A 24,690-nucleotide genomic window follows, 5' to 3' on the forward strand; every position below is an offset into this window, starting at 1 on the left:
AAAACATGATGTATGGAAGCAGATTTTTTTTCTTCTTTTCCTCCTGTAAATCTAGGTGCATCTTATAGTCCGAAAAATACAGAAGGTTCAGGAGGCCAAAAACGCCTGTATTCGGTCTATAAGATGCACCCAAAATTTCACCCACTTTTAGGGAGGACTACTGTATTTTAGGTCGCACGCACACATACACACATTCCAATTATTTTAGAAATTGACAGTAAATGAAAACATGGCATTTGTGATGTAGCTATAAGCATCCCAATAGATTATCACAACCACAGCTGCCACACCATCACTATTCATTCACCCTGGCAGCAGCTCTCTTTTTATGGGAATATAACAACTTTGGGGGGGGGGGGGCGGGGGGAATAGGCACACATCCTTTATCTTTAATGTCATGTATTCAATATATCTACTTGATAAAACACATTGCTATTTTTTTCTTTGATCAGTTTGAATAAATAGGTAGGCAAGACAATACACAGGACTAATATAAACAACATGAGACACCCAATCTTTTCTGCAGCCTCTCTCAAAACAGTATGGGCAAACATTGAAATGCCCCATCTTCCTTATTCTACTTTCAGATTCTATCAGTTCGTTCAAAAATAGCAGTTCTTCACCGCAGACAAAAGGCAAAGGTTGCCAAAAAACCAGAAACATTAGAGAATCAGTACATATGTTTGGACCCCACCTTGATTCCTCAGTCAAAAATAATTATGCTTTAAAACTTTTCTTCAAGGTATCTTATCAGTACAGTATCTCTCCAATCAGTTCCTCAAATCCAATGTATTTTATTTCATTTTGTCATAATCTACTGAAGTTCCATACCCCAAGATTAAAATGTCTTCTTATGCCTTTTATCGCATGTTCCCTATTTTTACCTCTAAAACTACTAAGTACAAGACCCAAAAGCTTAGTTCTATCTTAAGATTTATTTGTTTGTTCTTTATTCCCCCCTTCCTTGGGGAAAACTCTTTATCATGTTCTGCCTCTCATCTACACTTCTTGAAGCTTTCTTGTTTTTTCTTTTCTATTGCTAAACCTTTATTCGGAACTGTTTCATTAATTCACACAACACAATTCTTTTAGTCCATGCACTGATCTTCTAACTAGTTCAGAATCTATCATCTTTACAATTAAAACCATAAAAGATTTCCTATACCATTTCTCAACTTTAATTAACTCCCTACCATCCTCAGTAGGTGTTGGTTTCCTCATATGATTTTTCCCTTTCCCTCTCTTGGTTTATATTTATGTCCGAAAGATCTTACAGTTTTTAAAATTCTTCCTCAAAACTATCTTTCCTCTGAGGCTTTTAATAACCCCTTAATTTCTATGCTATTGTCATCTGCATTCAATATATAGCTTTCTTTTCTCATTTATACCTGCCTACTCACCGTTTTTAAATGCTTATCCACTTGGGACAAGGATCCATCCTTATTCCCCTCACCCTTTCCCTCTCTCTTAGAAATATTTTCTGGTCAATTTAGATATTTAAATTGGCATGCAACCACATGCATCTTTAAATCCCTATAGCTCTTTTCAGTTTCTAATGAATGATTTCATATTATGTTTTCATGTAGTAAGATTTATGTTGGTGGTTTGTACATTTCCCTTTAAGTACAATCAATGGCTAAAACAATTATATTTTTCTCTACTCTTATTACTGAAGTGGACAAGACAGGCAAGTTGGATCTCTAGAGCTAAGCAATATTTTTTATGGGTGGGAACATTCACAGAAACCATTTCCACCCACATACTGTTCTCTATTTTACAGTTGGACAACAACAACACAACTGGAGATTTTCCTTGAGTCAGCCTCCAAACAACCAATTGAGGAAGTGAGTTGATGCCAAGTTTTATAAGAGATTATACAAAACTGATATTGTCTATAAAAATTTTTATGAGGTACACAACTGACTTCATATAACTGACACGTTACATTTCCTAGAAAAAGGTCTTCATAAGTAGAGTTCGCCTGTTCTATTATTCTCTTATTTCACTCCAAAATTAACATACGATTCCTTAAATCTTATTTCTAGGCTTTTTGATTAAATGATAGCAAAGCCGCACTATTCATAGAGACACCTTGAAAACATTAAACACCCACTCATAACACCATTAGAGCCCAATATCTGTCATATTTTCATGCAACCGGCAACTCATTTCAGATTGCAAAAGTGATATCCATGAACAAAGCATACTAAGCATGTCAATGACAGAATAAACCTGAGACCACAATATATGGAATGCTAATATATTAGAAGTCTAAGTTTATCAAAGAATAAGAACATTTAGAGCCACTGGATGAGTATTCTTGCCAGATGAAAAGCATTTAGCTGCTGCTTGCATAGCTCCTGCACAAACAACCCACCATCTTTCACAGCAGTCTGGTCTGCTGCCAAGAAGCTCTATCCACAAATAAGTTATTTGCATGGCTTAACTGCATTTTATTTCTCTGCAGTTTCCAATCACTCATTTTAGGATTTCAAATGGCAAAAAAAGCATTAACCCAGTCTGTTCACCTTGGTTAGTTGGTATTTAATAGCAACAAGGGTGAAAAGTGGTATTGAATAGGAGCTTCAACAGCATAAACTGGGGGGAGGGGGGGATCTGATTTTCAAAATCACCTTCAAAGCAAATCTGAGTAGCATTACACTTCCACTGGTACCATTGCATTTTATGTATAAGAACAAGTATTGTTGAGGCCATACTTTTTCTATTTTTCTGTATCTTAAGCCAAAAGCAAACTAGATGGCAAAACAAGCAACAGTATGGAAAATCTTCCTGGGAAAGAGAAATGCACTACCAAATAAGCCAAGCTACTAATTCCCATCGTAACTGCTGTCCCCATCCACAAGGAGTTTAAGGGTATATTTTTAACCTCATAATAAAAATAAAATTATATTGCAAATACTTTAGAAAAATTCTAACAAGACCTTACCTTTCTATCCTAGGGACCCATTTCATTCTCATTCCTGGGCTGATTTCAGCAGAGACCAGACCTGTCAATAGTTCATTCTTGAACCCTTTCACTGCCAACAAACCTTCTAATTGCTCTGCTTATTTTCCAACCATATATTTGATGCTCTTGCCTTCGCATCTTGCAGCTCAATATTTGTCATCTCCATTCAGCTTTGCTAGCGGACCCCGAAAAACCCAAAGAGTATCTTCCCCACCCCCACCCCATTTCCATCAATCATACAAGACTCCCTGCTTGATCCTTGCCAAGTCCTCCGTCCCGCCTCCGGTCTTTTTACCTTGTTCCCACAACTAGTACAGCGAAACGGTCGCCCTACTTCGCGGTCCCGAGTTGGATTGGGGTCGCTCGCCAGCTTCATGCCTAAACGCGAGTTCGGGTTGGCGCCGCTGTGCTGCCACGGCCGCCGCCGCCGCTCCCTTCCCCACCGACAGGCACCGCTTAGCACTCAGAAGAGCTCCCGAGCACAAGCCGGTTGAGACTTTAAAAACAGCTGGCGGGAGGGGCGTCCCGAGCCGGGTACAAACAAGACAAACGGAGCCCTTCCTTTTGGCCCGCCGCCGACCAATGAGCGGGCCCGGAGCCTTTCGGGGCGGGGCCCGATGGGCTACCTTGCGGGGAAGGGAGCGAATGATCAGAAGGCTCCGGGATGAGAGCGGAGGAGCGGGTGGCGCTTTCAACGCAGCTTCTCAACCAGGCTGGCCGAGAGCTGTAGAAACGCGGCAGGCAAGGCCTCTGGAGTCCTTTTAGTCCTCCTCTCCTGTTCTTCATGCAACATTAAGAGGAGGCTATTTTTAAACGGCCTCTTTGCAGTACAGCAGGAGGAAGCTCGACTATGATGAGAATCGCTTGGCCGCCTTCTGCAAATAAATGGAAGAATTGTTTGTAACAACAGGAAGAGTAAAAAAAGGACTCTTGCCCCAGCCTTCCAGTGTCCAGATTTGTTAAATTATCTCAAGGGCTTCGGCATTCTCAAGTACAGATGAGTGCTGGGTCGATAGACAATATAACAATACTACTTAGACTTACATACCGCTTTATAGTGTTTTACAACCTTCTCTAAGCTGTTTACAGAGTCAGCATATTGCCCCGGACAAGCCTCATTTTACTAACCTTGGAAAGATGGAAGGCTGAGTCAACCTTGAGCTGGTGAGATTTGCACTGCAGCTAGCAATCAGCTGAAGTAGCCTGCAGTACTGCCCTCTAACCAATATAGTTTGCATGTTACCCTCCCCCTTAAAAAACAAAACAAAACGCAACTGTATGCTTGTAGCAATATTTGAAGTATTTTATTTGGATCCCAAAAATGTGTTGGGAGAGTGTAACAACCTTATGTCAGTCTAGTAAGAAAGAATATGGAAAATGTTTGTTTTATCCAGTGCAAATGTTTGTTGCAGTAGAAAACACACGAAAAACAAGTGCTAAGGGAATTCATAGGGAAGATGATCTTGCTACCAAACAAAGCCCATATACCTAGCACATCCTTTGCAAGTGACTTCCAAACACCAGTTTCTTCCACCTACACCTGATGCAGAACGAAGAACATTTGCTAGGAATTCTCCTGGCACTCTGCCAAAGGCAAACTTTCTGTATTTCAGGCCAGATACTATTTCTCCTCATAAAAAATGTCACCTGCATTATATGATGCAATCAAAATCAGTAACAACTTTTATAGCAAATCGGTCCAATCACCAGCACTTTTCCAGGATTTTAGACAAGAATTGTTCCCAGCCTGACCTAGAGAATGCCAAAGGATGTTTTATACGCAAAATATTCTATTGCTAGAACATTACGTTTTGGTCAGCTGTAGCAAAAATTTCCTACAAACAACTTAATGGGAATTCCCATATATCTCTAGACCAATCATTGTATGCAGTGTTATGGACCAAATTGATAATATTTCCCCTCTTAACTAAAAATCATATTTGATGTTCATAGCAATGGATCTCGTCACATAATCTTATTTAACCTATTCAGAGAAATGCTCTAAATGTTCTGATGATTTGTTTAATAATTCTTGGGCACATTAACTAAACCATGACTCTTTGCACTTAAAAGAATACATAATAAGTTACATAAATTTCAGTTTACTTAACACATATTTCCTTTGTTCTCTCACTAAACTCAGTACAAGGATTTCTGTACAGTTAGTAAACAATAACACTTTTCTCTCCCAAGAAAGGGAACTATTTAAACTGCAAAATTGAAATATTGCTATTTTTTACATGTTCGTTTTTAAAACACAGAAATAACCATGTCTTCTTGGTTATTGCTGCGTTTAGTGTGACATGAGAAGAGATCTTTGCTATTATTGTTTCAACAGAGCAATGTGGCTACTTATTAGGACTGCCTCAGACAGGAAAAGCAGTTGGAAAAGCATCTAATTGATTGCGGCTATATACTTTGTGTTTAAGTATTCTAAGAACAGATTATTATGAGGCAGCTACAGACCACATCCACAATTTCCCCTTTGAATTTCATTTCCATTTGCTTTAACTCTGGGAACATATGGTAATTTTTTGGGGAGGTGGTGGAAAACCCTAATCCCCTCCACTAGCTGAGTTGGAGATGTACAGAGAGAGTAAATCTCTCTGGGCATGGGCATGGAAACTACACTTGCACAATCTTCAAAAAGGAATCAGAAGAAATGCTTTGGTTCTTTCCCGAATATAGACCCTCTACTAATTGCTGAACCAGCATGACTCTTTCCATGCTTTTATCTGAGTTTGAAAAATATGTAGCACCTTTAAGGAATCTATTTGTTAAAGTTAGGAAAACGTTTTAGAAACCCATTTTCCAGGTTTCCATGAAAGCCTGGAAAAAGTCAGACTCCATTAATCAACAGCAGAGAGATAATGTTCTCAATCATTTTGTGTGAAAAGCCCTGAAGAAAATTCTCCTCTTGAGGTAGGTTTCTCCTTTTTGAGAGCAGGTATAGCATCACTTTTTTAAAAAAAATGCCCATATATATTATTGCTTAACTTCTGATACTGAAAAGTTCTGTAAATAGACTAAAATGTTTGGCAGCTCACTACAAAATAGACCACAGTATTTTAGAGATACTAAATTGTCAGATTTTACTCTTATACTGGTAGTCCTCAACCTATGACCACAATTGAGCCCAAAATTTCTGTTGCTAAGTAACACTGTTGTTAAGTGAATTTTGCTCCATTTTATGACTTTTTGCCACAGTTGTTAAGTAAATCACTGCCGTTGGTAAATTAGTCATTCACCTGCTTAATGAAACTGGTTTCCCCAGTGACTTTGCTTGTTAGAAGGTGACCACATGACCCCTGGACATTTCAACTGTCATAAATATGAGTCAGCTGCCAAACATCTGAATTTTGATCATGTGACCACGGGGATGCTGCAATGGTCATAAGTGTGAAAAAGATCATAAGTCACTTTTTTCCGTGATGATGTAACTTTGAACTGTCACTAAATAAACTGTTGTAAATCGAGGAGTACCTGTAGTTAATGATATATATTTTTCAGCTGGCAGGCTTTGTGCTTGTTCAGACATTATTACATTAATCTAATCAATTATAAAGTTCTTTTTCTAGCTGTTTTCATGGGCATGTCTTCATCTACTACAGACATTTCTACTATTCTACGTTCATGCAGTTACTACAGTTTAATGCAATAATTATTTAAAACTTAATTCAGCATAGTTGAATTAAGGAAAAGCCAATATTATGTGTTAAGAAGACAAAAAGCTTAGCTCCTTCACTATTAATTTATGGAAATAACAGAAGTCACTTTTTACAGGGATGTTTTCTTTATCTTCTTCTAAGAAAACAGTTATCCATAATCTAGAAAGCAGAATTTAGAAAGCTCCTATCATAAACTAAATCTCATTTTCCTTTAGGACAGGAGAGTGGGTATAAGGCATATCCAAAATCATATACATGGCTTGTTCTTAATAACTCGAGAAAATTATAATGTTATTTATCTAATATAAATAGAATGTAAATTTTGGGAAATTAGGAAAATGTATTATTGTCAGAAAGTGTGAAGGTTCATTCTGCAGCAAACAGTTTGAGTTTGCAGCTCTTTTATTAGTTAAGATCAATAAATGCTCTATTTATCATTCATTTTTAGTTTAGTTGTTAAAATTCCTGTATTCTATTTCAATTTGAAATAGCTGCTTCCAGCAATAATGGGTTGTCCTTCCCCGTGATCCCTATAGAATACACTAAATTTAGCAATTTAGAGCCACAATTATACCTAGGAGCTTAACTATTTAATAATATTCATTAAATTGTTTGTAGTTCCATGCCTTCCTAAGAGACAGCCATGTTTCTATGTATTCTAATAGCCTTCATTATATGTACCATCTAATTGCATTGTTATAATTGTAACATTATTGTAATTATTGCTACCATGGCCTGGTGTTGATATATTTCTGAGCCACATAAACCCACTCCATATACAGGTTATAACCATCAGCTGCTTTTTAAAGTCACTATATTTTTTGGTGGGAGAAATACTTTTCAGTAGTTTTCAAAAGGAGAATCAAAGTAGTATTCTGCAACAGAAAGAACAAAGAACCCTTAAAACGTAAGAAAAACCACAATTGTGCAGTCTATTGTGGATCACAGTCCACTTCATCAGATATATAAAAACTCTGTTGAACTGAGTGGTGAGTGATCTTCAACAGCTTATGCAATCATAATTTTATTTGTCTTTAAAGAACTATACAATCCTATAAATATGCTATAGAATAAAAAAAAACTTTTATTCTTTAACTTAAATAGTGCCTTTGCCAGGTGAAAGAAACATATTTTTTCATTTTGATATACAGCTCTAAAGCTGAATGTATTTAAAACAATGTTTACTGCTTAGAGACTGCTCAGCCTTTACTATATGTGTTGCAACTTTAAAAATGTGAACATATCTTATTTACTGTACCTTCTGGGGAAAGAACAAAGGCAAGAAAGAGAGGCAGACAAGTGAGAAAAACAAGGCAGCCGTTCAAACAGGTCTTGTTCAACTTCCTAATTTGCCCAGGAACTAAGAGCCTAGCAACAGTTCTTATCCAATCAGAGATACAGGTACAAGGCTCAGCTCAAAACCTCCCAAAAACCAGCCTCCTCCAATAGTTTCTTAGCAATGCCTTGCAACAAAAAAAGAACTGCAGTTTCATAAACTGAAACGGGACACAAACTTACCAATCTTCAGATATAGCCTCCTCTGCCTGCAACACCAAGACTTTTTTTTATTTTTAATCAAGCTTTTTAAAACTGCAATCTCTTTCTTTAACCACCCTCTGATTAAGACTCCCTGTGTGTGTTACTGTTGGACCTTAGCAAAAAAAAAATGTTATTGTTTCATTGTACTCATTTCATTCCTCTGAATATTTTCCTTTTTCAAACTCTTCGTTTTCAGTAGTTAACTCATTGCACATCTACTTGTACTTTGTTCCCAGACACTTCAATGTTTATATTTTTGTAGTCCAGTTTCATAAGCTGTTTTGGGAAAGAAAAAGAATCAGTTATACCAGTGTTTCTCAACCTTGGCAACTTGAAGACGTCTGGACTTCAACTCCCAGAATTCCCCAGCCAGCTAAATTTTCCACTGAAATTTAGTAAGACTGCAGATAATCTTTTTGACACTCTGCAGTATAATTGTCCAGCCACTCCTGTTTAGCACTACAGCTATTTTAAGTATGGAACAGCCACTTTTACTTTCTAGAAAACATGTTTATGGCTATAAAGCAGTGTTTGCTTAAAAGTAATTCATGATCAATATAAAACTTAAAAATCTATTAATTAAAAAAAAATATTTTAAACCATCAGCCTAAGCATCTTACACAGAAATCTAAACTGTTATTGAAAGCCAAATTCTAAAATATTCAGTTTACCTACATATAATAGGCAGAGAAAAATGATTCCTTCTTTTTTGTTTTCAGAAATGAGATTAGTGTTACATTCAGACTGTTCCCAGAACTCATGTCCTACAGAAAAAGGATAAGATGGGTTTGTGTTATGTTTAAATAAACAAGTGGCAAATAGCAACAGAGAGTACTGTGACTGAGCTATGGAGTCCTGTTTTTCTAAGAGACAGATGAAGCTGTTATAACTGTAAAGGATTCAGAAACAATTAGTAATATCCCAGACCATTTTTTCCATACACCGGGATTATTGATCCCTCATTGGTGTCTAATTCTCTCTAGGCCAGGGGTGTCAAACTGAAGATCCAGGGCCTCGATCCAGCCCATGGGGTGCTTAGATCTGGCCTGTGGGGGAAAACAAAGGACCGGCCCATGGTGCCTCTGCAGTGAAAACAGAGTTCGGGGGGGGGGGGTTCCTTGAGGTCCTCCCGAGTTCCGTTTTTGCTGGCAGAGTGTTGCAGAAGGCCATCGCAGCCAAAATGGAACTTATGAGGGCCACAGGTGGTAGTTGAGAGCCCGTTTTTGCTGGCAGAGCGCTTGGGGCCACCACAGGTGCCCCCGGCCCCGAGTGACGTCGAGCTGGCCATGCCCACCCTGATGACCCAAGGTCAAATACAATCCTTATGTGGCCCTCAATGAAATAGAGTTTTGACACTTCTGTTCTATGCTATATTTAAGGAGTCAAATCCAGGCAGAGGTTCAACTTCTTCCTCCATGCATGCCCAACTATAAGTTATCTATATGGTCAGTCAGGAAATTGCAATGGCAGTAAGGGGAAATCCTGCCCTCTCCGGAAGTTCTCATTCTGCTGCTGTCTGGCCATCTTTCCTCTACCCAAATAGAGGGTGGGAGCTTGAAGAAGAAAGAAGAGGTTGGTGGGAACTGCCTTGTTTTCCAGGGGCTAGCTAGGTTCTTTAGTTCCGGGGCCAAAAGAAATGGCTTAACACTGGTCAGACAACCTTCTATTCTCTTTCTAGAACTGTCGAGGGGTGCAAGACTCACTCCAGAAAGAATGGATAGGTAGAAGTATCTGGAACGTACTACCATTTGATCAGTACAGCACTAGTTAAACAGTTGTATCTGACTATACTTTAATGGGTCCAAGGTCAAGCTGAGGTGATGTGCTGAGTGGTACACTGCAGCACCACTTCTTGGCTTTCTGCAATTCATCGTATTTATTAATGACTTGAATGAGGAGTTCAAAAAATATGGATATCGTATTTGAATCCAACACAAAAATAGAAATAAGTTGGAAAAAAGACAAACACTAGCAAGCTGAACTTAAAAGGCAAAGGCAAAGTCCTACATTTGGGTAGGATAAATCAAAGGCATGAGTATAGGATAGGGGTACAACAATGGTCAACGGTATATATGAAAAAAATGAGGTTCTTGCTGGTTCATCAGGTAAGCATGGGTTAACACTGTGGGGCATCTTCAAAAAGGAGAAATTTAATCCTAGGTTGCATCCATATCAATATGACATCAAAAATTCAAATGATGTCTACCTAAACAAGAAATATCATTATTTAAATCCCATTAACACATCTTAAGATTTCAACTGGTCTACTCTAAATTACTCTAAAACCTCAAACTAGCAATGGCTAAGTCAAGAGTAAGAATATAACTTATTTCTTAATTAAGATTTTTCAACAGTATTTATATGGTGATGAGAGTTTTAACAGGATTAATTAGAATTTAAGTACTTTAGACACTTCCTACTGAAATGAGCAAGCCAACAATTTACAATAAAATAAATTTACAATTTATTAAAACTACATTAGAAATTCAAAATGAAGCACATTTAGTTTGGAGAAGGCAAATATGTTACTAGCCAAACAAGCATTTTTCTAGTTCTCCATTCTATAAATATTCACCATTCATCAATCTGCAACAGTGTTTGTGATTTACACAACTTTATAGTCTCTATGAGTAGCTTCTGCTGACAAATGAAAATTCCTTTTGTGCACATCAATGAGATTAGTTTTCATAAAGCTTCCAATTGTTTTTTCTTCCTTAATAAATAAAAAGTTGCAATGCTTTTTCCTTCTGAAAATTTTGTAAGTAAATAACAAAGTTATTTAAAACCTTATCTAAAAACCAACTTCTGTAAAACAGCAAAATACAATTAATAAATAAATAAGTGACATATTTATTAATATTTAATCTGTAAAATTCATTCTTCCATTGTAGAGAGTATTTCAAATCAAAATGTTTATAAATTGAAATTCCTGGGAAAAGAGAAATGTTTTTGTTCAGGTGTGCCTCCTCAACTTGCTGGCTGGAGAATTTTGGGAGTTAAGTTCACTTCTACCTCTGTATTTTAATGTTTACTTGACGCCATTGGGTGATACCTGACTGTATAGTTGGACATCTGGCCAAACATGAAGTGTACCAATGGATTTCCAGGTGCAATTTAATGTGCTGTTGCCATCTCTAAGACCCTACATGGCTTTAGATTCTAGTGTTCGGGAGCTCTTCTGATTCTTAGATCCATTAAGATCTGGAAAAGGTGGCTCACTTTCTTTTTTTAACTTTTCAACTCTATGTATTGCTTTTGGTTTAACGAATTTATTAAGCTTTGAAGAGGAAGAAAGAAGAAAGGAAGGGTGAGGAGAGACAGGGAGGAGGGTATATTGATACTTATGGAAGAGAATTTACACTATGTTGTATTGATGTTTTAAGAATTTTTCTATAGACTTTTAGCAATAGCAATAGCACTTAGACTTATATATCGCTTCACAGTGCTTTTACAGCCCATTCTAAGCAGTTTAACCGAGTCAGCATATTGCCACCAACAATCCAGCTCCTCATTTTACCGACCTTGGGAGGATGGAAGGCTGAGTTAACCTTGAACCGGTGCAACTCGAACTGCCAACTTGCTGGCAGCTGGTAGCCAGCAGAAGTAGCCTGCAGTACTGCATTCTAACCACTGCGCCACCACCACTCTTTTATCTATAACAATGCTGTTGCCAGACTAATTTCTATCACTTCACTGTCCTTGCAGGTAATGATTTCTCTCTTAGAAGATAACAACACCATTTAAAACTCAGAGTTTGCATTTCTTCCCATAGCAGATTGCTAACCTTCAGAAATATTCATAGTCATCGTACTCATTTCACCCCCGTGACCCAAAGGTTCATTTAGTGGTTTCTGATAGTCAAGTGAGAATGTGAATATTTTAATCTGAATTATTAAAAAGTCTTTGCCTTGCACCTTTTTAAATAAAATATTTGAATTCTTTTTCTATTTACATCACTCCTCTCCTATAACAAATAAACAGAAACAGGAATAAAGGACAGGCTTTACTGAGAACTGGGCCATTCCTAAAGTTTTTAAGCAGAGCTGCTTTGAATCGTATCTCTTAGATAACACAGTCACTGAGAACAGAAAAAGCACATTGCCCGAGAGGGATAATAGGGACGGAGAGCAAAGAACAATTTGGTGGAAAGGAAAAATGATCTCCGGCATCTGTGCTGCGGCTATTTGAGAAGGGAAGTGTAGAATTTGACTAATTAAAAGTCTTCGCTGGAGTGATATAAAATAGTGTAAAATTTAGGGCTTTGTTAAAAGGCAACCAAAACCTCAAAAACGATGGGGTGTGGCACGCTGTGGGCTTTAGTTATTTTCCAGAGACCACCAGTCTAAGAAGATGTTAGTCTAAGAGTGAAACCAGCTCCTAGTGTTGCCCTCAGCCAATGAAGCTCCCTGGGAGGACTTTAGGGAGGCCAGCCAGTCTCTCCCATCGGATAAAGTAACTCTTGCAGAGAAACATTAGAGGAGGGAGCATTATGTACACTGCCTGATGCTTCCGAATGAAAAGCAGAATTAAAAAAAATCAATCAACAAAACAGGTAAAGAATGTTATGCTGGTAAAAAGGTAAATGTTCTGGTTCCCCTCGCAGATATGTGCTAGTTGTTCCCCACTCTAGGGGGCAGTGCTCATCTCCGTTTCAAAGCTGAAGAGCACTGTCCGAAGACGTCTCTGTGGTCATGTGGCCTGCATGACTAAATGCCAAAAGCGCATGGAACGCTGTTACCTTCCCACCAAAAGTGGTTCCTGTTTTTCTACTTGCATTTTACATGCTTTTAAACTGCTAGATTGGCAGAAGCTGGGACAAGTAACAGGAGCTCACTCCGTTATGTGGCGCTAGAGATTCAAACTGCTGACCTTTCTGATCGACAACCTCAGCGTCTTAGCCACTGAGCCAGTGGATCCCTATTTTGTGCTGGTACACAAAGGCAAAACCCAGAGGGTCATGGGATGTTTAATTTTTCAAATTGTAAAAACTTCCCTTTTAAATTATGAAACTGGCTACAGTGGTATTTTCCATTATTATGCAATTCTTACATTATGGGTCCATGCTTAGATCACACTTTTAGTACAAGGCCAAATATTACTGTCAATTCCTGTGTTAAGCCTTTTGGGCTTATCATCATCTACAATGAAAAGCCCACAGAATACATAGTGTATGTGATGGCGAACCACTTTGGCCCCTAGACCTGATGATAAAATGAGGTTTTCAGAGACTTCCAGAAAATCGATAGAGATGGAGGTAGCCTCACTTCAGGAAGGAGGGAGGGTGTTCCATAAGGCAGGCACCACACCAGGGAAGGTCCACTGCCTGAGTCCCAGCATGTATAGTTCCCTAGCAGATAAAACTCATACCATGCTTCATCTGCAAGATCTGATAACTGGTCCCATACCATGAAGGGCTTTAAAGATTAAAACCAGCACTCTGAATTTAACCCAGAAGCAGACTGTCAATCAATGCCACTCACAGAGACATTTCACATCAACTGAAGTTTTCCTGTATTCTTCAAAGGCAATCTCATGTAGACTATAGTAGTCCAATTGGTAAGTGACTAGAAATTGAGCAGAGTCCCCAATCTAGTAATAGGTGCAACTGCTGCACAATATGAAGCTGTGCAAATGCCCTCCTAGCCACAACTGCCATCTATGCTTTGAGCAGGAATCATGAGTTCAGGAGGATGCCCAAAGTGAGCACAAGGTCTGTTTGGGGCAGTGAAACCCCACCCAGCACCAATGATGGCAGGTCCCCAAACTCAAAACTACTCAAACTTGCCAGGGTTCAGCTGAAGCCTGTTGTTTTACTTCCAGATCCTCACAAGTCTCCAGGCATGGGGATATGACCTCTATGGCATTGCTTAGTTTGCCAGGGGCAGAGGTGTATAATTTGGATATCATCAGCATACTATTGATACCTTATCCCACAGTGATGGATGACCACACCCAGCAACCTCATGAAGAAGTTGCATAGGAGTGGAGAGAGACCACCGATCTCTGCATCACCCCACATAGTAGGAGGCAAGGGCAAAATCTTTCCCCCTACATCATGACTGACTGCAATCGAATCTGGAGAAAGGAGGTGAATCAGCACAAGACAGTGCCTGTATCTTTTGAGCCGATTCAGAAGGATATCATAATGATGGCATCAAAAACTACAGTACAGCAAGGATGGATACACAACCTTCATTCCAGAGATCACCCAAAAGCCCGACCAATGCCATTCCTGTCCCATACCCAAGTCTGAATCCTGACCGAAAGGAATCCAGATAATCTAGTTTGTCCAAGGTCCTCTGAAGCTGTCCTGCAATCACCTTCTCAACACCTTCTTTCAAAAGGTGGGGCTGCTAGACACTGGATGGAAATTGTATACTCTAGGGGTCCAGAGATGGCTTCTTGAGGAGGAGGTGAACCAAGGCCTTCTTGAAGGTAAAGGAAAAACCTGCTCAAAGAATTCAACATTGCTAGACTCCATTCACATCCCCAGGACCACTTTAATAAGCCAGGAGGAGCATGGATCTAAACAGCAGGCGGCTGAGCTCACAGTCCTTAGGACTCGGTCCACTTCCTCAACCCAACAAGTGCAAATCATTTCCATATAACTAGGTAACATGAATGAGGTTAGCGTTCAAGTGCAAAGTGATTCCAACTTATTTAAGCTATTCCACAGGTCTAAGGCTCTATTGAAAGAGTGTTACAACTGTATAGTTCCGCCAACAGGTCACAGGCCTAAAGAAGATTCCTGCTTAGTGACAGGTAACAGCAGATTTGTTACATTTTTAAAGTAACGAATAGTAATGGAAAATTCTTGTAGTGCAATGTATGCCATACCCTTCCCCAAATAAAGATATTTGGAAATATAGGCACATTATTATAAAAAAAAACCAGTATTTATTGCTTGCTACCAAAATTCAAAGCGTTTTAACAAACTACATTTCAATCTAGTAGGATCACAACAGAAAATTGGAATGAATCCTTTAATCAAATGAGTTAAAATACATTTATATTTGAACAGTATAAGGTAAGAAACAAAGCACCATTTACAGAAAATGGGAAAGGGATAATATAAAGGATTTCTGAAACTGGAAAGAAAATTAATTCAATTATTAGATATGCAAGTAACTAAAACTCCAAATTCTCAGTTTAGAGTTTTAGAGTTTTATTGGGATTTATAGGCCGCCCTTTTCCCTGAGGGGACTCAGGGTGGCTTACATTCGTAGGGAAAGGGGAAGTGCAATATAACACAAAAACAGTATGTGACTAAAATAAACAGTAAAAAAACACAACTTTCATTCAGCATTCAACACTTGGGCGGGGTGAGTTAGAGACTTATCCCCAGGCCTGGCGGGATAGCCAGGTCTTGAGGGCTGTGCGGAAGGTCTGGACGGTGGTGAGGGTGCGAATCTCAACGGGGAGGTCGTTCCACAGGGTCGGAGCTGCTACAGAAAAGGCTCTCCTCCGCGTAGTCGCCAGTCGGCATTGACTGGCGGATGGGATTCGGAGGAGGCCCAATCTGTGTGATCTAATTGGTCGGAGGGAGTTTAATTATAGCCCCATTCTTACCATTACCAGAACAACTTCCTTCAGCAGAGGTCTGCAATTTCAATATGACAATCAAAAAAGGCCTCAGGTTTTTTTTTTTTTTTAATGATATCAGTAAAACAGAGAATTTCTTACAAAATGGCATCTGATATTTTTCTAACAGGACACTGCATCAGTGTTCCTGCTTGCTACAAAAACATACTTATATTCTGGCTTCTAAAACAGAACAAAATGGAAAATACTTAGTTTACTTCTCTAAAGCAGAAAATGAAGAAGAAAATAGAAAAGTGGTATTTTCACCTTTTCCTTTCTTCTTTTTTCTATATTTCAATGCCTTTAATCCAGGTTTTTTTATATGGCAGCAAATGAAGTCTGGTTTTGAAATTTGAGAGTAATAGTTCAGGATTCTGTCAAATTAATTACCAAAGTGGCTTCACAGGAAAAGAATGTGCAACCTTCTGAATTCTAGACCACTGTCACTATGCAGAAAATTTACATGCATTATTCTCAGAAATAATTTGGAAACTTGGCGTGAGAACAATTTAAATAATATTCAGTGGAAAAATAATATGCGCCCATTGGCAGTTATTTTTCCCTAGACAGCTAGGATTCCTAAATTGTTTTTTTTTAATGCAAGAAAAATTTAAGAAGCGGTGTCCCTAAAAACAACTACAGAATTGTAATTCTTACCACTTATGCATACAGAACATGGATCATAACCAAAGCCTCTCCCTGGGCTATCTAAACAATTCCATATTATTAAAGAGAGGCCGGTTTGTAAAAACCTAACACTGTTCACTCACACAATCATAGTATTATTTTAGCATTTTATAAAAACACTTGTTTTAAAATCAAGTGTAATAAGGGATATTTGAGAAACTGCAGCCTACACTAGCCACCCACAATCAGAAAATGTCATAGAATTTCAAATTAAGAATATTAATAAAGTGTTTGTACTATTTGCTTGCTTCCTCAAACACACTATTTGCAATTAAATAGCAGAGGCTTAAACTTTGTGCATGAATAGATATATACAAAAATGTAACCAACTATGTTCTTTTAAAATTATTATACTATCTCTCTGGCCATCTTCACTATTTGAGAAATAATTTTAAATTTCTTTTTAAAACTTAACATATAGCTTAGCATGCTTACATCACCACCCACTACATAAAATCTGAAGCTGCAATCCTATATATGTGATAGCCAGGAAAACAAATCACCATGAAAGGAATAGATTTTGTTTTCAAGTAGACACGTATACAACTGTACTGTCAAACAACAAGTCAAAGGACTTACTGTTCTCAAAAGAAACACTTATTCATTCCCCTTATTCATTAGTAACCCACCCAAATAATTTGCAAATACTGTAATCATGTTTGTTTGAATATGAAGCATTGCATAAAAGGTTCTCTGAAATTCAGAGAAGATTCTATCTTGCTTTTAGGGATAAACAGATTCCAAGGGTGTGATCTCCTTCAGCCAATCACAAATCTCAGCCACAATGCTGCCATTCGTTCATGTCCTATTGCAGCAAAGAAAGGCTTGTTTTTCTGCTTTTGTCTGAAACCTTAATGATGAATGGCTGCTTCAGGGAAAAGATTAAGCAGTGTTGTTAAGGCGTATTATGAAAAACAGATGAAACAAACCAACAGCAACAGTTAATAGAATAATATCTCTAAAATACATCCGAATTTCAGAAAGAGAACATACTTTAACCCCAGGATCTGTAATATTCCAACATGAACTTTTGTGACCAAATTAGACATGACAGCAGCAAAATTGGATTGGTGGCTAAATCTCTAGGAAGGTGGGGGAAAGGAACAATTTGAAGTACAATATGGCCAAATGTGAAGAGCTGAATTTCCTGTTCACCCTTCCTCCACAAAACTACTTTAAGTGGGCATACTTTTTTTTCTTTTTCTAAAAGCAGGGTTGTTTTCCATGCCCAGACAGAATTCTCTCTGGAGAAAAGGTTTTAAAAGCAAGTAATTATGGGTAAAAAGGCAAATGCGACTTGGGGGGGGGGGTTGAGCTCTCATTTCCACTGATACTCTTCTTGACAAAGTTTGCATACACACACTTTGCAGAGGATGTGGCTTATGCATTACTTTTGCCAGCCCCCTCTTGCCAAGGAAAACATCCAGAGTATGAATTTTTACAAATGTAATTTAGGATACTAAAAACAGGTCATCACTTGAACTGAAAATGGTGTCTACTCTCTACACATTAATTTACATGACATAGTGACACTTTTGGCTACCCTGAATCAGAGGTGGGTTGCTACCGGTTCGCACTGGTTTGGGCGAACCGGTAGTGGAAATTGTGACTGGGTCCCCGAAACAGTAGGGACGGCAAGCTCACCATGCCCCCGAACCAGTTCTCTGTTCGCTGCGGCATGGTGGTTTTTTTTTTTTTTTTTTTGCCATTTTTAATGTTCTGCATTAAAGAACAGAACACTCCACACACACTGAACTGGCAGTAACACTGGCAGCAACCCACTCCTGCCGTGAATAAAAATGTAAGGTGAAAGTAAAGGTTCCTCATAATCTAGCTTGTCTCCTGGTGAACTGGGATAAACAAATACATTACAATAGCAATAGCAGTTAGACTTATATACCGCTTCATAGGGCTTTCAGCCCTCTCTAAGCGGTTTACAGAGTCAGCATATTGCCCCCAACAACAATCCGGGTCCTCATTTCACCCACCTCGGAAGGATGGAAGGCTGAGTCAACCTTGAGCCGGTGAGATTTGAACCACCGAACTGCAGATAGCAGTCAGCTGAAGTGGCCTGCAGTACTGCACTCTAACCACTGCGCCACCTGGGCTCTTATTACAGGTGGTCCTCCACTTATAACCATTCATTTAATGATGGTTGAAGGTTGCAACATTTTGGAAAAAGTGACTTATGACCTGTACTCAGATTTATGACTATCATACCCCCACTACCCTATGGTCACGTGACCATAATTTGGGCACTTGGCAATTAACTCACATTTATGTATTAACTTAATTATTTGCTGGTTGATTTGCTTAACCAACCACTGAAAAAATTGTTGTAAAACCAATAAACTCAATTTATGGCCACAACTACTTACAATGGAAATTCTGGTCCTAATTGTGGTTGTAAGTCAAAGACCACTGTAGCTTTGCCGATAACAATACCAATTACTAGTGGCTGCCGCCTTCTGAGATTTTGACCCTGGATTCCCTTGATATCTCCCATCCATCTAATAATTTGATAGTTAAAAATTTGATACTTCGCTTACTTCATTACCTCAAATCCTGCCTCAATGTACATTCATATTTTTCTTGCTATCGCTTCATACATCACAACATTTCTATATTAAATTGCCTACTGTTGGGATTATGAAACTCTGCATGCCCTTAGGATATGTAATAACTTAATGCCTTTGTTCAATTTCAGGTTGCCTGACTCCCCACCAGTTTTGCGGAGCTTAAATTTTTTTTGAATGAAAACTATCAGTGAAAAAGAATACAGCATCCCAAAATAGGGGACATACCGTATATACTCGAGTATAGGCCGACCCGAATATAAGCCGAGGCACCTAATTTTACCACAAAAAACTGGAAAAGTTATTGACTCGAGTATAAGCCTAGGGTGGGAAATGCAGCAGCTACCGGTAAATTTCAAAAATAAAAATAGATACCAATAATGTTTTTGAATATTTATTTCAAAGAAAAACAGTAAACTAGCGGTGTATTCAATGAAATACTTCACTCACCTCATGATGCTGATGTCCCGCTGTGATGATGATGTCCCGTGCAGCCGCGGGAGCGATGTCCCGCCTCCTATGACACACGGCACAGTGATTCCTATCATTGGATCACTGTACCAGAGGAGGTGGGACATCGCTATGTGGCTGCTTGCCATAACAAGGAGGAGGTGGGACATCGTTGCAGAGCGGCAGGAGGGGGAGGAAGGGGAATCGTAAGACAGCCCTGCATTACATTAGAACGTGAGGAGGGGGGATGGTGCGGTGCGCGCTGCGCGGCAAACTGACACAGAGGGAGGGGAAACTCACAGGGGCACTGGGCCATTCACGAGTGTCACCCAGCGGCATGGCCCCGCCCCTTTTTCTCCTCCATTTCGGGCAAATTTTTCACTGACTCGAGTATAAGCCGAGGCGGCTTTTTTCAGCCCAAAAAGTGGGCTGAAAAACTAGGCTTATACTCGAGTATATACAGTAAACCTAAAAGGGTACAATTATCACTCTAACTCGGCCTGGGAGAACAACCAGGTCTTTAACAATTTACAGAAAGTAAAAATACTGGGATAATTATATATTAATAGAAGAAAATGTGGAAATTTGATGTGACAATAACAGGGGAGCAACACAAACAAATGGGAAAGATCATAGAGGATCAACATTTGAAAATGTGTTGAAATTTTATATTATAAATTGGCAGTGGTGCTCCCAGTGGTTATCAGCATATTGGATAGATCAGCACCTACAGGTCTACCTATACTAGTCCTGTATCATTCATTTATTGATCATTCAAGGTTACTATGGCACCGAAAAAAGTGACTTATGACCAGTCCTTGAATTTATAACCATTATAGCATCCCTACGATCACATGGTCAAAATTCAGGCCCTTGGCAACCAGTATGCATGTACAAAGATTGCAGCATCCCAGAGTCATGTGATTGTCATATGCTGGCTGCCAACAGGCCAAGTCAATAAGGGAAGCTGGATTCACTTAAAAAGCACATGATTCACTGAACTGCAGTGATGCGCTTAATAATCATGGCAAGAAAGGTAGTAAAATCAACGCCACTCACTTAACAACCATCTTACTTAGGCAATGGAAATTCTAGTCCCAATTGCAGTCATAAGTCAAGAACTGTCTGTCATTGACTTACAGCCATAATTAGGACTGAAATTTGGGTTGCTTTGGACTATGTTCCCGAGGTATAGGGGACTGGCTTCACATTGCAAAAAATTGAGGGGAAAAAAGGCTGCTTTTGGCTGCCCCCTCCCCATTTTCACAAAGCCAGCCCTAGCCCCACCCAGGAGCTTTTTGCAAAAAAAAAAGTCTTTTTACTATTGCAGCAAATCAATGAAAATTTTATTTTCTAGATAAAGGTAAAGGTTCCCCTCGCACATATGTGCTAATTGTTCCTGACTTTAGGGGGCGGTGCTCATCTCTGTTTCAAAGCCGAAGAGCCAGCGCTGTCCAAAGACGTCTCCGTGATCATGTGGCCAGCATGACTAAATGCCGAAGGCACATGGAATGCTGTTATCTTCCCACCAAAAGGTGGATCCTAATTTTTCTACTTGCATTTTTATCTGCTTTTGAATTGCTAGGTTGGCGGGAGCTGGGACAAGTAATGGGGGCTCACCCCGTTACACGGCGGTAGGGATTCAAACTGCCAAACTGACAACTTTTCTGATCGACAAGCTCAGAGTCTTAGCCATTGAGCCACCATGTCCCTTACATTTTCTAGATACTATAATCTAAAATCATATTTTTAAAATAGAGAATAAACTTAATCTGTAAAATGTTATTGAACTGGATTCTTTTCACCAGGACCACTTGTCATAGAACTTGTGCCGTTATGGGTTGTCAATTTTTGTTGCTCTTCAGAAGAACTGAGTGCAGATAATACTTCCCATATGATAACGCTGAAAGTATTTTGTTAAGTAATTAAGCAGTATTCATACAGATAAGGAATTGATGCAAAATCTATTGTGGCTCTCTTAATTAATCTATGAGCAAAATACAAATTTTCACCATGAGAACCATGCAGTACTTTTGAAAGATGTCATATTTTTTAAATATCCCCCCCCCCCCCGACTATTAAGGGTTAGAAAATTTAAGTAAGAATTAGGGCTATATTGTTACTTAGCAGAGTCAATTACAGTAACATTGCCACAGAAGGAAGGGAGGGGAAAAAGGGGGTGAAGCGAGTTTATTCCTTTGGTGGCAAACCAACTGTTTATTTTTTTTTCTTCATCTGTCGCTTATTAGTAGTCATTCCCATCTGGACAACTAAAATGTTTCAAGTTAGTCGTAAGTTTTATACATTTAAGAATCAGTAGCTATATTTGACTATTCTTCTTCTTCCCTATTCCTTTTGCCTTGTTCATATCTTATTTATCTACGTAAGCAATTTATATAGCCTCCTATCTCATTATAATGGCTCTGTCTTTTAGAATGTCACTAACCATGTTTTAAATTGCTCTGGGGATGGGTTATTATTTGTACAGGTCCATAATGCTGTCCATATTGTTAAAAAATGGAAACATACAGATCATTTGATAAGATGCTTCACTTTGGGTCCATTCTTAACATTACCTCTAGGTTTCCATGTCCTCCCCCTAAGGAAGCCTTCATGCACCAAGCCTTTGAGTAACTAGGTCTACTTTGCTTATATTATTTTCAGAGATTTACTAAACTTAACCAATTCACCTATCAGCTAATAGAAAGACACAGACGCAGATATAGACACATCATTTTTATCTCGGACAACTCAAGGCAGCATGCATAGTGGTCTTGTTTCCCATTTTCCCCATTTTCCTATGAGGCAAGGAGCTGGCCTGAGAAAGAATGACTGACCCAAAGTCACCCAGTCAGTTTTCAAGCCTAAGAGATGTAAGGTAAGGTCAGTTCAAATGCTTTGACTCAAGCTGGATTCTTTGTTAGTTCATGGACCCATCCATATACTGTACTTAATTAATTCCCAATAATACTGAAGTTGCATGTCATTGCATTATTCTGCAATGGTTTTCCAACTCTTTCAACTCTAGCCTACAGTCCTTATATTTCCTTTTAGTCTCCAATTAATCAAAGCTGACCTGCTTCACTTTCAAATTTAACGAAGATGTCTAGGTGCTACCATAAAAAAAAAAAGACAAACTGATTGAACTCAATTATTTTCTTTCCATGATAGTGGCAAGTTTTACCCGTAAAACAGATGACTACATATATCAGATTGCAAAAAGACCAAGCAGAGAAAGTCTTTTCAGCATAAGAACCTTTATCCAGATCTAGCCAAGGGCGGATTTTAGTCCAGATTTTTGACTCTACTTTTGTTATTTTGGTTTTGACCTCTTCTTCAACTTCTTAACTATTAGATTATATATTTAATTATTTATACCCAATTGCAGAATTTACACCATTTTTCTTTTCCAGATGTTCACTCTGTTCCTACAATTACCAATGACTGAACCAATGATTGTAGGCTAAATTGTGGAGGTGTACAAACCATTCTGAACTTTGAAAAGATTTTCCAATTTTAGTGAAAATGTTCCAATATTCCTCTGACCATTACACCAATGTCCCAAGTAGCCTAAAACAGTTTTGATATAGTAGAAACATTTCTGCTAAGGTTGGAACTCATCTATTTTGAGTCCAACCTCAAAATGTTCAGACTTTGAAACAGTCTAAAAGTTAAATAGGGAGTATGAACAAAGTGACTTAATGCTAGTGTGTCACAAACTAATTTTGTATTAAAATTAGATATATGTGAATATCTTTTCACAATTTCCATTCAATTGCCATGGATTTGACTTTTCTTATCTAGAATTAAAAAAACTCAAATTCCCATTCATCATTCCCTACATGCATATTTTATATTGTTTCAAAGGAATCAAATCTTTCAGGCTTGTCTCAACATAATTTTGACCTTACTTCTTTCTCAAGTGAGTCATAGAGTAAATATTCAGTATTGCACAACAGTGGCAATGTAGCTTATGGTAGCTCTTTGCATGCTGATGCATATTAAAATTTTACAACTTAAATACAAATATTTATAAGAAAACCTAGGGCAGGCCACATCTTACAAACACAAAAGAACATTTCATTAAAAAGAAAGAATCAGTGCAGCCAAGTGAGATAACAAATGAAGTTTCCATTGCCTATACAGGCAAATTCTTTATCTGAAGTTAAAAACATATTTAAACATGTGCAGAACTTAAAAACAGTTTTTAGCATGATAAACATAAATAACAGTTTCGATTCCCAAATAGCATTAATTATTTAATTGGAAGCTGGAGCTACAATAGTTTTAGTCCAACTTAGTAAATAGTTAACTCCTAATATATCACTCTACTGTCCGTAGTCAAGGACCAATTTTTAAAATTTATTTTAACTCAAGGCAGTAAACATAATAATACTCCGTCCTCTTCACAATAACAATCTTCGGAAGTTGGTTGAGCGGAGAGACTGACTCAAGTTATACAGCCAGGTTTCATGCCTAAAATGGGACTAGAACTCACGGTATCCTGGTTTTTAGGCCATCATCTTAACTACTGCAACAAACAAATTTATTTGCTCTACATAGCATTGTATATGCTATGAATATACAACCCGGTTGTCTCCAAATGTTTGTGAATACAATTCCTACTCTCTCTAAACATGGCCATAGAATTATATTTATTGTAACAGTAGTACAAAACATACCCTTAACTCCGCATATTTATGATTGCCATAACCACACAAATTTTCCTTCTAAACCTTAGAAACAAAATCTTACAAACACTTTAATTTATCCATTCCAAGAACCCAAAGCTCAGTAGGAGTTATATGGTTCTCATGCTGATTTGTTGGGGGATACTCCCTGGCCCTAACACTGTTTTACTTAGAATTAAAAGTATTCTTAGCATATCTTAACAATCATTAGAGTCTGAATAGGAAAGGACAACATAAAGCTTGAGAAGGAAGTTGTGGTACTTCTATTGTGTTGTAAAATAGCCTTGGCTTCCTTTCATCCTTGCCATATCAGATTAGAGGTTTATATTATACCCTGACAGATCATATGCCACTTTCAAAGAACATCCATAAGTCTTATCAGAGATCAGGATAAAACTGGTCTATCCATCTAATTGTAATTTTCACTGGTGGTTCTTAATGCATATGCTTCACTATCACTATGTTCAAAGCTTATTCAATGAATACACATAATTATTTTAAACTGTATTATACAAAGGGAGATTCTATGA

General features: G+C 38.3%; 1 protein-coding gene across 2 annotated transcripts in view; it reads right to left on the minus strand.

The window, feature by feature from the left end:
• SESN1 (sestrin 1) overlaps positions 1 to 24,690 on the minus strand; it is a 51,018-nt gene that overhangs the window by 17,351 nt on the left and 8,977 nt on the right. The window contains exon 1 of one of the 2 annotated variants that reach the window (XM_032215952.1): positions 3,264 to 3,476. The exons of the other annotated variant lie outside the window; for it this stretch is intronic. Within the exon in view, the coding sequence (XP_032071843.1) occupies positions 3,264 to 3,344 (81 nt within the window). The 5' untranslated portion in view covers positions 3,345 to 3,476. Of the gene's footprint in view, positions 1 to 3,263; positions 3,477 to 24,690 lie in introns of those variants that run through there. 2 annotated transcript variants of the gene reach the window in all.

Source organism: Thamnophis elegans, chromosome 4 (assembly GCF_009769535.1).
Source record: "Thamnophis elegans isolate rThaEle1 chromosome 4, rThaEle1.pri, whole genome shotgun sequence".
NCBI classification, from domain to species: domain Eukaryota; kingdom Metazoa; phylum Chordata; class Lepidosauria; order Squamata; family Colubridae; genus Thamnophis; species Thamnophis elegans.